The following is a 15,854-nucleotide window of genomic DNA, read 5'->3' as shown; positions in this document are numbered from 1 at the left end:
GAGGCAATACCCATTCCAGACGCCTCCACCGAAACGTGTGCAAGGGCTTTCTTCACTGCCTGGGTCTCCCGTTTTGGTGTCCCGGCAGACGTCACCTCTGCCCTGTGGACAGAACTCTCCAAACTCCTGGGCACTCAGCTACCATGGCCTACCACCTCCAAGCCAATGGGCTGGTCGAGCATTTCCATCACCACCTCAAATCGGTGCTGATGGCACGCCTCGAAAAGCCCAACTGGGTGAATAAACTACCCTGGGTGCTCCTGGGAATACATACACACTGTGCCCAAGGATGACCTCGGAGCCTCCTCTGCTGAACTACTCTATGGTGGGACTATTGCAGTCCCTGGCCAATTCCTCCTGCCAGCAACTAAACAGGACACCAACACTGCAGTCCTCCTCGAGAAGTTGCAGGACAATCTGGGCTCCCTTGCACCACTGCCACCATCGCGACATGGTCAGCCACCCTGCAACTACTCCCTCCCCTGGACGGCCTCATGTGAGTAGGTATTCGTGTGAAGGGATGCGCACAGAACTCCCCTTCAGTGACTTAATGAGGAACCATACAAGGTGCTGCACAGAAACATGTCCACATTCACTCTGGACATTGGGTGCAATTAGGAGTTATTCACACTGGACTGTTTTAAACCAGCCCATCTGGCCAGTACAGGTCCCCCCCCCCCCCCCCCACTGGTGTGTAGAGGTCAGTCACTGAAACAGCACACCTCGCCTGCGCAAGACCATCGGTACCAGTTCTGAGGGGGGTTTGCGTGGCGACACACATGCTTGCAGCGGTGAACCAGCCCCTCTTGTCATGTGCAGTCAGCGGGGCAGGCGTGGCAAGGATTGTGTCACAGGACCATCTTTTCCGGTTCAGATCGGAAGGGCACGGGTGCGCTTGCGTCACAGTGATGCAAGTGGCAAGACGTTAGGGGTGAGACCAGAGACGGGCTTAAAGGCTGCAGTGCGGAATTCAAATTAAAGCAGTTGTGATACTCGAACTCCTAGCCTGTTGCCTCAGTCCTTTCGTTGCGCTTGCTCACAACATGCTACAATAGATAAATAAATATTCACATTTGCTGTTTATGCAAGAAAATGTCAATAGTCTACAGATGAGATGCCAACAGATCTTTTGGTGGTCCCAGAGTGAGGACAATATGGGGAGTAAATATGTAGACTACACTGACCAGCGACAGATGCAATTTGATTTGGATAACTGTAAGTTGATATATTATTAATGGTACACTGAGATATAGGAGAAAATATTTAGTGTAAAATGACTAAAGTGTGTTGATAGCAGGAGGGCAAGTAGTTAAAGTAGATCTGTGGCAATTTAGGCTTTAAAAATAAGCAGAAAGATTTAATGCATTTGTACAAAGTAGTTGTGAGCCAGTTTTGGGACTGTTTGTGGTCTACTTGGGAAGTCAGCAGCACGGGAAACTGCCATGTGGGCAACGTATTTATGAGAAGAGACTTGAGATGTTTGTGCTTTTCTTGCGAGTGCACTTAAGAGGAAAGGTAATAGAGGCATTTAAAAGTTTAAAGAATTTCAGTGTTGAATCCATCCAAGGGCATGGCCTTTCTCTTTAGCCTTGTTCTGTGCATCTTTGAGCCGGTTTTAAATCTTTAAAAACACCTTGGAGCAAATTTAAAATCCTCTGGTGTTTTGCAAATTATACATTGTTATAACTAGTTAGTTATTCTGAGACCTTGAACTAATTCTATGCATTATTTGTTGAAAATTCAAAAGCTGATTTTTGATGATTGCTCCCTGTTTGTAGCAGCCCAAATGCTTCATAGCTAGCCTTGAATGAAACTTTATTCAAACTGAAATAGTGAAGGAATAGCGGCCCAGGAATGGTTGGTTTGTGATGTGGTTGTTGTGCGCTCCACACATTTTTGCTAATGGACCCGTGGTTTCATTCGTTCGGATCCAAGGAAGCAAAATTTTATTTTCTGATAGAAAAAGCAAAATGTTCTTGTTTAGATTTCTTCACCGCGGGTCTGGCACTGTTACCCCACACTGAGACTTCAGTTTGCCGTAGCATATTCTGAAAGCGATTATTCCTAGCTCTTTCTTCATGTACAGCTTTGCAGAGTAGATGTTTCCTCAGATGGGAAAGAAGCTAGCTAGTTAGGACAAAGGCGAGGGGAAATTTCTTAACTCAGATCATGGTAAACTTCTCAGAATTATCTTCCCTGGAGGTCTGTGGAGGCTCAGTCATCGAGTTCATTCAGTACAAAGATCAACAGCTGTCGGGATATTCAGGAGACAAGGAATGTAAGGACTGTACAGGAAAATGGAGATGTGGTGGAAGATTAACCATGATCCTAATGAAGTTGACATGCTGCTTCTCCCAGATCTTAAGTTTTATTAGATTCTTACAAATTTTTTTTTGCCAGACTTTTTTTTATTTTGTTGCTGGTGACAACAAAATAAAACAGTATTGCAACAGTATTGCTCACTGAATTAACAACAATCAGTGCAAATCTTCACCTCACCTCTTAATCTTGTGATTTGTTTCAATAGTTTTCTTTAATTGCAGCTAGAAGACACTATTAACCTTGTAAAACGCATTGAAAGAACAGGAGTTGCAGCTGTAGCAGTCCATGGAAGGTAAAACAAATGTCTGAGCAGTTTCTTCTGATTGATGGCTTCCAGTGGGTTGCAGGAGAATTTGCAAGCAACTTGGGTGAAGGACATTGCGAGAACCCTTGAGGTGATGGATTAGATTTCCGGAACTTGTATTTAGTTGGAGCCAGACTAAAATTCTAGATTATTTGTGGCCACATGTTAACAACACATTGAAATAGTGAGCTAACCATGGAGCTGGGAAAGGGATTTTCTTCATTGTCTAAGTGTCAACTGGTATAATGTCACCTCTGAGTCAGCAAGTTAGAAGTTCAACCTCCACTTGGGAACCACCATCTCCGTTACCACTTCAGTTTAATACAGATGTAGAGTTGCTGCCTTTAAGGTGTTTTCTTTTGGTTAAGACCCTATCAGACTGTTCAAGGGAGATCTCTACTAAAACCTGACTAATGCATCTATTCTAAAATATTCAGTGGCAATTTTTATGATTTTTTTTTTTCTCTCCTGGAAAATCAAGGTATTTTTATGTTGTGCGAATTTAAACTATTGAAAAGTCAGAAAGAGTGTGCACATTTTCAGGTCTGAACTGATCTTTTTAGATGCATTATAGAAACCTTGACTTAAGACTGGTCTTGGGATCTTGACCTCTTCGCTCTATTCTGGGGTCAATGACCTCATATCTCTACACTGTGGACTGTGGGTCATTGCATCTTAAGGCTAGCACCAGGATGAGCATTATTGCAAGCCACTTGCTCCTTGACTTTTTATAGGATCATTATTTCTTAGCCTCTCCTTTTTTCCCCATTTCTTTCTTTCATATTTGCTTTTAAGATTGTGTTTCCTTTGGTTTCTGATTGGACAATGCAAAATTTTCAAATGCTTATTTAAAAAATCCTCCCTATTTCAATTATTTCAGTTCAATGCTAACCTTGATTTGTTGCTAATTCAAAGATAAGTGCAAATAGATTTTAGCTCGACAAAATTTTCCATGACTATAAATATTTCCATGCAGTAGTAGGACACAATCTGATGGCACTTGAGGGAGGTGCACAACTGTCGAAAAGATTGAAGATGAATATTAATAAACAACTCATGCAATTAATTTTTGGTTATCATACATGCTCTGATGACACAGCATTTGTGATCTAGGTTAAAAAAAGAATAACTTAATGATTCTGTATTCTTGACAACAAATCTGCATTTTTATGGCACCTAATGTGATGACAAAAGAACATAAAGAATATGACTAGGAATAGACCATTTTGCCTGTCAAACCTGCTCCACCATTCAGTAAGATTATGGCTGATCTGGCCATTGACTTAGCTCCACCTACCTGCCTGTTTCCAATAAACCTTAATTCCCCTATTCTTCAAAAGTTCATCAATCTTTGTCTCAATGATAAAAAGGCCCTAGACTTGAAAAGTTGATAGTTTTTCTTTCTCGCAGATGTTGCCTAACTAGCTGAATATATCCCACATTTTCTGTAGTCTTTTTTAGATTTCCAGCATTTAGTGGTTAGCGCAACTGTATTATTGTGCCAGCGACCTGAGTTTGTACATTCTCCGTGTTTGTGTGGGTTTCCTTCCACCCTTCAAAATGTACAAGCGGTTGTAGGTTAATTGGGTGTATTTGGATGGCACGGGCTGGTGAGCTGGAAGGATCTGTTTCCAGGTTACATGTATGCTGTATTTCTAAATTTACATTTCTTTGACGTTCACCCCATGTATTAGATTAATATGTGTTTGTTTTTTTTATTAAACTCAATAAAGATATTTTAAAAAGAAAGATTTTCATTCTAAGGCATTACATAGTATTGTCAAATGGAATTTGACAGTGAGCAAAATAGTAAGTGAAAAAATCAAAAGGAGAAGTTTGAAGGAGAGAATTCAGAGCTTTGGGAACTGGACAGCTAAAGAAATGACTGACCATTGACTGGAATGCCAAAATCAAGGATATGCAAGAATTGGATGAATACAGGGAATCTGCAGCAACGAGATATTACAGCAGATGAATTTGGGACAGTGATACTTATTAGTTCAACTTTCTAATGAAAAGGTTATGTGAAATAACATAGTGTCTTTCTTCTGTAAACAGTGCAACATTTAATGTCTTTTCACAGAAGGAAGGAGGAAAGACCGCAACATCCTGTGCACTGTGATGTAATTAAAGCAGTCTCTGAAGCTGTGTCAATCCCAGTAATAGCAAAGTAAGTACAATAATCATCCAGGTGTACACAGAGTTAGATCACTGAGTTTAAGAAGACATTTGTTTGGGAAAACAACCAGCCTATTGTACCCTTATGAAAGATCAATCTGGGAGTGACTATTGGGCAGCCACTACTTTCACATTTGAGATTTTGAGAAAGTGTTTTAGAAATTAGTAGCCAAGCTACTGGTAGGTCAGGATAATATTCAATGTTATCTTTAAAACAAAAACAAAAAACTTTTATTTGCTGCCAGAAGAGACTCATTGTTTTACTTTTTTCCCCATTGCCTATGGGGTAATTATTTGTTTTCTGTTCAAACACTTTGTTTTATCATGTTCTTTCATTTCAACTGTGAACTGTAGTTTTTAAATCCCTTTTACAAGTCTTTGGAGGAATGAATTTCGGTTAATCTTTTTTGAAAATTAGACTTTTCACATTCTTAGCATTGGATACACAAATAGAATTAACAGAAACAGTTGGGCTATCTTATTGGAAGAATACTGTTGATCTTATACCACAAAATACTCCTCAGGTTGGCCAGTTCGATGCTGTAAATTGCAATTTTCTGTAATAGGTTGGAAAATATATGGTGCTCAATTATTTTCCTTCTATAAAAGATGCCTTATCCCTGTTTGTTTAAAAAAAAAATTAGAGCAACTCAACTACACCTTTTAATGATTTGGGGAATCAGAATTTACCGTGTAAACATTATATAAATCACCTTTCAAAATAAATAAAAATAGTGCAAGATAAAGGGTCTGTGGTTCATTTTTCATTCAGGAATCTGATGACGGAGAGGAAGAACCTGTCCTTGTGCTGCTGAGTGCTCTTCCCCAAGGGTAATAAAAGTGAAGAGGGCATGGCCTGGGTAGTCAGGGTCCTTAAGGATAGAGGCTGCTTGAAATTGTTTCATTGCTGCATGTAGTAAATTCTACTTTGACAAAAAAAATGATCATTTCTCTTATAGCTTGATCTTTCTTCCACTTTTTATTATTTTTTGTTCTGTATGTCAATTTAAATTTAGATATAAAGCACAGTACCAGGCCATTTCGGCCCAAGAGCTCGTGCCACCTCATCACACCCCTGGTACATTTTGGAGGGTGGGAGGAAATTGGAGCTCAAGAGGAAAAGCCATGCAGTCATGGGGAGAACATACAAACTCTTGCAGGCAGCATGGGATTCGAACCCCTGTCCTGATCCCTGGTGATGTGATGAAGTTGCGCTAACTGATATGCTGGCGATACCACCCTTTAAATTAAATGTTTTAATCTCTCTCTCTTTCTGTTACTTTCATTCACAAATCCCAAGAGCCCCATTGTAAATTGCAATTCTAGAATATTTTCTCTCTGGAATATATCGGAAAATTTCTTAACTTGAAGTGCGAGCAGTAAGAAGCCTCATTCCTGCTCGTTTTATCTCACTCTTGTGCACCATGTGTTTACCATTGTCATTAATTTTCTGGTTGTTGCAATTACATAAGGACCAGATGCAAATAAATTCCAATAATATGAATAACCACAAACCTCTCTTCTCGTCTTGCTGAAAATAAAACTTTAGATTCTGTGTTTCATTTCATTACTTTAGCCATTTGAAACAATGGCTGCACCATTTCATCAGATGCAAGGATCGACAACGAGATAGACAACAGACTCGCCAAGGCAAATAGCGCCTTTGGAAGACTACACAAAAGAGTCTGGAAAAACAACCAACTGAAAAACCTCACAAATATTAGCGTATACAGAGCTGTTGTCATACCCACACTCCTGTTCGGCTCCGAATCATGGGTCCTCTACTGACATCCTAGAACGCTTCCACCAGCGATGTCACCGCTCCATCCTCAACATTCATTGGAGCGCTTTCATCCCTAACGTCGAAGTACTCGAGATGGCAGAGGTCGACAGCATTGAATCCATGCTGCTGAAGATCCAGCTGCGCTGGGTGGGTCACGTCTCCAGAATGGAGGACCATCGCCTTCCCAAGATCGTGTTCTATGGCGAGCTCTCCACTGGCCACCGTGACAGAGGTGCACCAAAGAAAAGGTACAAGGACTGCCTAAAGAAATCTCTTGGTGCCTGCCACATTGACCACCGCCAGTGGGCTGATATCGCCTCAAACCGTGCATCTTGGCGCCTCACAGTTCGGCGGGCAGCAACCTCCTTTGAAGAAGACCGCAGAGCCCACCTCACTGACAAAAGGCAAAGGAGGAAAAACCCAACACCCAACCCCAACCCACCAATTTTCCCCTGCAGCCGCTGCAACCGTGTCTGCCTGTCCCGCATTGGACTTGTCAGCCACAAACGAGCCTGCAGCTGACGTGGACTTTTTACCCCCTCCATAAATCTTTGTCCGCGAAGCCAAGCCAAAGTAAGTAAGTGTAGCAGTGACGCCGCCTTTAAAAAGTTTTGACATTTTTTTCTTTTGTGTCATCTAACAAAATAAAGCATGTTTTGAACAGTGAGAAAAAAAGGGGACGTGATTTATATTTGCTCTTAAAAGTATATCCATTCCATTCCTATTGTATGGTTCTCATGATCTGCAGGATTATAAAGAGCCGTCCCTGCACAGTCTCTGGGGCCTGAAGTTCCTTCATCGTGATATTGCATTTGCTTCACTGAAGCTTTTAAAACCTTCATCCAAACTATAACATAGTCAATACACACTTCACAAATTATGCAGTGACTTGCTGTAAAGCAACACAAATCTATTTTTAACGACCATTGATGTGTAGAATAAATTTTTTATTCATCTCAAATTAATTGTTTTCAATAATTACACTTTGTCATATGTTTCCATTAAAAGGTGAACAAGATCTCTGTGAACTAAAAAAGAATATCCAGTCTATTCCAATTTGCTTATCTTTCATTCAAGTTTCCTCATAAAAGACTTTCAAATTGCAGACTGGAACCTCCAAATGCCACTTTATTGTATTTCCTCCTCTTTAATATTTACCACAGATGTTAGTGAATTATCCAGTAAGTGTTGCAATATAGGTTAAATGGACTAATTCATTCTATGGTATTGAATGTCGTTGAGAAATGTCTAAATGTTTTGTCACCTCTAGCATATTAAAATTGCTTTGTTTTCCTCTTAGTGGAGGATCTCAGGAGATTATCAAAGATTTTGCCAGCATTGAAACATTCCGGTGGGCCACGAGTGCCTCTTCGGTAATGGTGGCCCGAGCAGCCATGTGGAATCCTTCCATATTCAGGAAGGAAGGGCTGTTACCAGCAGAAAAGGTGTTAAGGGAATATCTCACATACGTGAGTATTTAAATTACAACTATTTTGAAAGCAATGTAACATCCCTGTTGCTTACTGTAGAAGAAAAGGAATATAGCTGTGGAGCTTTTTATTTATCTATTTCCTAAGTAGAGCAGTTGGAAATGTTAGATCCCCTGTGTGACTCCACATACACTGGTAAGCAGACCACTTGCCAAAGTGTTGAAGGAACAATCAGATCAATGGTAATCTTGTTCTCTCATTAGACTAGGGTCTTTTTAAAGTTTGTCTCTGTTGAAACTGTAAATTAAAACAAAATTGACATAAAACCAATTACAAATCCATACGGTGAAAAAAAATCCATTTATGATGGAGGTCTAAAAAACCAGAAATGCTGGAAATAATCAGCAGGTTAGGCTGCATCTATGGGAAGAGTCAACTTTGCAGATCAAAGAACTTCTCTATATTGGTCAACATCCAAGATTCCTTGTAATGTCATGTAATAGTACAGAACATGTAATATTACCCAAAATTGCCTTCTGGCTACTGTAAGACAGTCAAGGAGTCTCCATTAGTGTCGCCCAGTGCCCCTTACATTAAGAGAGAAAGGGAAGCAAACAAGAGGCTCTTCAGAGATGCTGAGTGTCCATGGATTCATCTCCAGCACTCCCACAGCCTCTGCAGTCACACAGACTCCTCTTCCATCCATCGGCAACCCGAGTTCTAGATCCAAATCTCCGACACAATCAGGAAGCCTTCAACACCTGAGGCCCCTCAGAAGTCCTTTGTGCCCACAGCACAATTTTGAATACCGGTTCCAAAACCTAGTCCCCATGACCCAGTCTCCAATAGCCTGCAGCCTGTGCATACGCCCTGACTGCAAGTCTGTGTGGGTCCTTCAGCTGCTGAGCCCTCACTGTCCTGTAGGGTCATCTCCTCTTCTTCTCCTGCTGAATGAAGGAGGGGTGGGGGGAGTATTCTCCCTGTTTCTGGTGCCCTGAACCAGTCTGCTGCAACCCTAGAGTGTGCAACCCCTCGTGGCTGCTGCCAAGCACACACCTCTGCAGTTGCAAGATTTTATTTACAAACACCAGAAGTGCTGCAGAAGTGCTGCAGTTCCAGCAGTACCGCAGTTTTTTTTGTTATCATCCATCTTTAATATTAGCTCTACGTCAAACGTACTATGCCTCCTGCTAAAAATATATCAAATGTTTTGGAAGTATTTTCCCAAACAGGAAATTTGCCATTAAATAGGGTATATAGTCCTCATCTTTTTCCTAGAGAGGAATTTCAAGTATTAAAGAGCATGAATTTAAGATGAGGGGTGGAAAATTTAAAGGAGATTTGTGATGCAAGCTTTTGACACAAAGATGTAAGTACTTGAAATGCAGTGCTGAGGGGTGGTGAAAGCAGATATGATAGTAACATGTACTGTAACTTGTTTAGACAGGAACATGACCTTGCAGAGTATGGAGATGTATAGACCATGTACAGGTAGATGGGATCGGTTTAAATTGGCATCATAGTTGGTACAGACATCATAGACAAAAGGACCTGATTCGATGCTGAAAATAAAGAAAAATGCTTTAATGCAAATAAAGTTGGTTCAGTATAAGTACAGGGTAGTATTTTTGTCTTGTCTTATAAACTGTTTTTTTGTTAATGCAGGTATATTAGGTAGACATTGTAAGAGCAAGTCTCAAGCAACTGGAAAATACACATATCCAGCACCTACCAATCCCCATAGTGCCAGATAACAGGGGTTTTACAGAATAACCTGCCATTGACTGAAATGTATGTTTATAACTGATTGATCATAATTGCTGACCATACTGAGTTCAGGATAAAATTATCGTCCTGTTGTCTTCAATACATTAATATGTCTGTTTAGGGGACCAAGCAAGCGCATAGTGCAATATTGCGAACCGTCGCCGGTGCGGCTCAACAGCCACTATGCACTCACCTCGACAATAGACAGCATACACGTGGTACTGCGTGCTGAGTAATGGCAGCTGGATTGCTATGTCTCTTCCTAGACGGTGCGGGGCTCCCACCATGTTTACTTTAAACCCGCCAGCCCAATGGATTGGCGGCAAACATATAGTGACGTCACCCCCACCCCCCCCCCCCCCCCCCAATCCCATGGAGCCCAGGACAGGAGAGATATAAAAGAAAAATGGGAAATTCAAATAAAGTCTCTAGTTGACTAACCTTGTGTATGTGTGTTGATTTAGTAGCGCTACCGAGTAGTCACTACAATTGGTGTCCTTGACTGCAAGATTCAGCTGAAGCTTGAATCTACAGTTATCATGGACGCAACAACAGCAGCAGCTGCCACCATGCCCTTCAGTTAACGCAGTGGGAGATCACTTGCCTCCTTTTTCAACCCACCAACCTCGGGTATGGCTTAATCAGGCCGAAACCTAGTTTTGTCTTCGTAGCATAACAGCTGATGACACAAAATTTTGGCATGCCATCAGGGCGTTGGTCGCTGCTACAGCAGCTAAAGTGAATGAATTTATTGCGCATCCCCAGCAGACAACCAAAACACCAGGTTCCGCCATTTCCTCCTGGACACATTGGAATCGACCAGGCACAAGCGTGGCATGCAGCTTTTGAATATGGAGGGGCTAGGCAACAGGAATCCATCCGATCTGATGAATGAAATGCTCGCTGTAGCGGACGGTCATTCTCATTGCTTGCTTTTTGAGACTTTATTCCTGTCAAAACTGAGTCGTGTCTCAATACCAATAGATAGCATGGATTTCCACTGTCCCCATGATGTAGCCCAGGAGGCTGACAGACTACTGTATGCCAAAGCAAAAGTCTGCTCACATTCAGCCCGTATTCACAGCAGATACATCTCCTGTACCCTGCGCACACCTGTGTCCGTGGTTCAAACAAAGAAGGAGGAACATACCAACGGGCACCGAGAATGGTGTTTTTAATTATCGCTGGTGGAGGAAAAATGCCTGTAGATGCATGCCCCCATGTAGCTACCACAACAAAAAGTTGGGAAACCAACAGAGCCAGCTGCCAGTAGTGGCCTCGGCAGCTGGCACAAGTACTGGCCTCCTGCATCTTCAAAATGCCGCTGGTAAACGCAAGTTTCTCGTAGACACAGGTGCTGAGGTCAGCTTGGCTCCCACCAGTCTATCTTGAGAGGTCACATAAGGGACAACACCTTGCTCTTCAAGCCGCAAATGGGACTTCTATTCCCAGCTTTGGCATGCATCGCTTCACGATTAGGAGGAGGGACATTCCATTGGGATTGTGTTTTGGCTTCCGCCGTGCAGCCCATTTTGGGTGCAGATTTCTTGCACCATGACTTGCTGGTTGATGTGAAGCAGAGGAAATTAATTAATGCCACCACTTTCCAAATGTACCCATTGATATGCCGCAAAGAGCGAGTTTCCCAGCTCGGGGAGCACACACTACGCAAAGACGCCTGTGCTGCCCTGCTCCACTAATTTTCTGGTGTGCTCTCTCTTCACTTCAATACTTCCAAAATGGCCCATGCTGAGTCCCATTACATCGACACCTCAGGCCCACCAATTTACACCAGGGCTCATTGTCTTCCGCCAGATAAGCTGAAGCAGGCGAAGGCAGAATTTAATGCCATGGAGGAATTAGGTATCATTTGTCATTCCAACAGTCCTTGGGCATCACCTTTACACATGGTACCCAAGAACACCGGTGGATGGAGACACTGTGGTGATTACCGCAAGCTCAATAATATAACTACACCTGACAGATACCCCATTCCTCATATACAAGGTTTTGCTGCCCATTTGCACAATTGGCATGTTTTCTCCAAAGTCAATCTTGTCAAGGGATATCATCAAATCCCAGTCAATGCGGATGACATTCCCAAAACAACAATTATTACTCCTTTCGGATATTTTGAATTCCTTAGGATACCATTAAGGTTGAAGAACACCACTCAAATGTTCCAGCAGCTTGTGGACGCTTTGGGCAGGGATTTAGAGTTTGCTTACATCTACTTAGATGACATCCTCATTGCCATTCAGAATGAGCAAGATCACCAGCTGCACTTACACCGCCTGTTCCAACAGCTGGATGAATTCAGACTTACCATCAACCCTAGCAATTGCCAATTTGGCAAGTCAACCATAAATTTCCTGGGGCGCAAGATCACGGCCGAAGTCGTCTTTCCCTTATCCGGCTAAGTGAATGCAGTCGTGCCTTTCCGAAGCCTACCGTGGTTCAGGGACTGCAGAAATTCTTGGGCATGATAAATTTCTATCACTAGTTCATTCCAGCAGCCACTGACATTCTTTGACCACTGTTTCAGCTCCTCACTACGAAGCACAGGGAGGTTACCGGGCAACAGAAACAGAGCTTGCATTCACAACTGCCAAAGATGCTCTGGTCAACGCAGCAATGCTCGCACATTCTAATCCCAACGCTGCCCTGGCACTCACCACTGACACGTCACGTACAGCGGTGGGTGCAGTTCTTCAACAGTCTGTCAATGGCCATTGCCAACCCCTGGCTTTCTTCAGCCGCCACCTGCGACCATAGGAAATGAAGTACAGCACATTTGATCGCATTGTATCTAGCCACACGACACTTTAAATATGTTTTGGAATGTTGCCATTTCACCGCTTTTACGGACCATAAGCCGCTCACTTTTGCCTTCAGCAAAATATCGGACTTATGGTCATCCAGGCAGCAACATCACTTGTCGTACATTTAAGAATTCACAACTGATGTGCATCATGTCTCGGACGAAAACAATCTGGTCGCTGACATGCTATCCAGACCGACAGTGCATCATATCCAGGCTGGCATTGATATCCCTGACTTGGCCAGTGCACAGGCCATGGACCCCAATGTTCAGGTGTACAGTACTGCCATTACAAACCTGGACCTACAGCGGGTGGCACCACAACTAGGCGGCCCAAATCTGGTTTGTGCCATGTCTTTGGCCCGGTGATTCCGGTGTCTTGGAGACGACGTCGTTTTGACCCACTTGTCTCATCCCTCCATCAGAGCAACCATCAAGCTCATGACAACTAAGTACATATGGCATGGACTAAAGAAAGACGTTGCGCAGTGGGCCTGAACGTGTACCTCCTGCCAAACTTCAAAAATTCAGCAGCATACCAAGGCACCTCTCCGGCCTTACCCGGCGGTACACCGGTGTTTTGAACATGTGCATAAAGACCTGGTCAGACCATTGCCAGTATCTCAGAACATGAGATACATCCTGATGGTCATAGACCAATTCACGCACTGGCCAGAGGCTATCCCATTGCCATCCAGAGACACTGAGACATGTGCGAGAGCATTCATTGTCAATTGGATCTCAAGATTTGGTGTCCCAACACACATCACTTCAGACTGCAGAGCGCATTTCACCTCTGCGTTATGGACTGCCCTTGCGCGCTTTTGTGGCACACAACTGCATCACTCTACAGCGTACAACCCACAATCCAACGGTCTTGTGGAACGTTTCCACCAACAACTCGAGTCCGTACATAAAGCCCGTCTCACCAGGCCCAATTGGATCAATGAGTTACAGTGAGTTCTACTTGGAGTGCGCACCACTCCCAAGGAAGACGTGCCTGCATCATCCGCGGAGATGGTTTATGTTTCGGTTCTCTCAGTTCCAGGTGACATTCACCTTTCGTCCAACTCTGACCTGGACATGCTTCAGCAACCTCGACACAGTGTCGCAGTTAGCCAACCTATTCCAAACAACTGGCATGGAACCCCTAAACAGCATTGCCTCCACCTCTCCTTGACGCTGACTTTGTGTTTGTGCGACCGTTTCAGCAGCTGTATGAGGGCCCTTTCTGCGTGGTTAAGAGGGATGGGGTTGTGTATACTTTGGACATTGGGGACAGACTCAAGCCTGCACATCTGGATCCTACTTCTCCCATTCTTTGCCCCCAGCCCAGACGACGAGGGCGTCCGCCAAAGGCGCATGTGGCTAGTTCATTTGTTTTGGGTGACGATTCTGGGGGGGGGGGGGGGGGGGATAGTGTAGCAGCTGTGTAGCAGGCCAAGTGGACACATAGTGCAGTTTTGCAAACCGTCGCTGGTGCTGCTCACCAGCTAATGCATGGAGTTGTGGGCCTGGCTGTTAAGCACTCACCTGGGCAATGGACAGCGTACACGCAGTACTGCATGCTGAGTAATAGCACGCTGGATTGCTATGCCTCTTTCTTGAGGGCGCAGGGCTCCCATTTTGTTTACTTTAAACCCGCCAGCTCCATGGATTGGCAGCAAACACAATGGAGTCTGGGACAGGAGGGATATAAAAGAAGCATGGCAAATAAACTCAAATAAACAGTCTTTAGTTGACTAACCTTGTGTATGTGTGTTGATTTAGTAGCTCTACCAGAGTAGTCACTACATCTGTTATTTATCTCAGTACTGAATGGGATAGAGATTAATTATAGCTACAAGTAGGCAGTGTTTCTGTGACCTGAAGGCTTGGAACCCCCTGAGACTGGAGACCAAGTTTAACCCAAATTTTATTTAACATACCTTAGTTTGTCTCACAGGAAATTATAATGGTGTCCAAATAATGGGAAAGGGGGAAAAAGAAACGTTTTTACCGATAAAGTTCCATAAACTCATATATAACTGAAAATTAGCTAAACATTATGATTTGCAATTTTATAATATTTTCAACCATTTTGAAACAGTTTGTATGATTTGTATAAATGAAAGAATATACTTTTCATCAAATCTGAGTCTTTGAGAAAGTGTTGGTGTCATCAAATTCATTTATGTCTTTTCTCCAGGCAATTAGATACGACAGCCATTACTCAAATACTAAATACTGTCTCTGTCAAATGTTGAGAGAGAAATTAGAATCAGCTCAAGGGAAAAAGCTACATGCTGCACAATCAAATGAGGAGATTTGGTAAGTACGTGATTCAGTTTATAGATTATCAAGGAAACCTTGTAGCTATGATAGCTAAGAATATCTCATGCACGCGCGAAAGGAAAGTTGTGTGGCTCAGAAGAATAGTTTTAATTTAATTCCACTTTAAAGACACTTAATGTCGCTTGTAGAGGTCGCGGATTTGGAAGGAGTGTCAGATCAGTTCAAGGTGAGTACTGCATTTTGTAGCAGGCACACAATATGGTGATTGTGCAATGGTGTTGGAGGGATTGAATTTTAGAGTGATGGATGGGGTGCCAGTCCTGTGTGCTGCTTTGCCTTGGATGACGTTAAGATTCCAGAGAACTGCTGAAATTGCACTCATTCATGCAAGTGGAGAGTATTCAATCACAATCTTAACTTGTGCATCATAGTTCAGGGGAGGACTCTGGAGTGTTTGGAGGTGAATCAGGATACTCAACCTCTGACATATCTCTGAATCCACGTTACTTGTCTCACTAGTCCAGTTACGTTTCTGGTTATCATTAACCCCCAGCAGATGCAGGGGCTCATCATGAGGCAGGCGAACTGGCCCCGCTTGTAAGCCACGCGGCGGGGCAGCCAGCCAAAATGGCGCCGTCGGGGTTTCCCTTCCTTCCAGCATGGGGCTCAGAAACCCGCGCTGGGGGACCACATGACGCCCAGGTGACGTCAGCGCCCTCCAGCGTGGTTCTCAGCTAGTTCCGGGCTGGGAGTATAAGTGCGGTCCAGCACTGAGCTCAACCTGTGTGTGTGTTATTGCAGGAACAGTGTAGCTACCGCTACAATTGGTGACCCCAACTGGTTCAAACATCTTTGAACCCATCATGAGCGAGCTTTGGATCAGCGCTATAGCCGTGAAACTGCCTGAATTCTGGGTTCAGGAGCCGGAGACCTGGTTCGGCCACGCGGAGGCTCAGTTTCACCTCCGCCACATTT

The 15,854-nt window shown here is 43.4% G+C and overlaps 1 protein-coding gene across 2 annotated transcripts in view; it reads left to right on the top strand.

Annotated features, from left to right (window-relative positions):
* dus2 (dihydrouridine synthase 2) overlaps nucleotides 1-15,854 on the top strand; it is an 86,695-nt gene that overhangs the window by 48,712 nt on the left and 22,129 nt on the right. For both annotated transcript variants that reach the window (XM_069901543.1, XM_069901542.1), the window contains exons 9-12: nucleotides 2,544-2,614; nucleotides 4,710-4,796; nucleotides 7,888-8,056; nucleotides 14,794-14,915. In XM_069901543.1, coding sequence (XP_069757644.1) covers nucleotides 2,544-2,614; nucleotides 4,710-4,796; nucleotides 7,888-8,056; nucleotides 14,794-14,915 — 449 coding nt within the window. The remainder of the gene's footprint in view (nucleotides 1-2,543; nucleotides 2,615-4,709; nucleotides 4,797-7,887; nucleotides 8,057-14,793; nucleotides 14,916-15,854) is intronic.

Source organism: Narcine bancroftii, chromosome 10, assembly GCF_036971445.1.
Source record: "Narcine bancroftii isolate sNarBan1 chromosome 10, sNarBan1.hap1, whole genome shotgun sequence".
NCBI lineage: Eukaryota > Metazoa > Chordata > Chondrichthyes > Torpediniformes > Narcinidae > Narcine > Narcine bancroftii.
The sequence above is the reverse complement of the archived record's forward strand: the minus strand, read 5'-3'. Positions and strand labels throughout refer to the sequence as shown.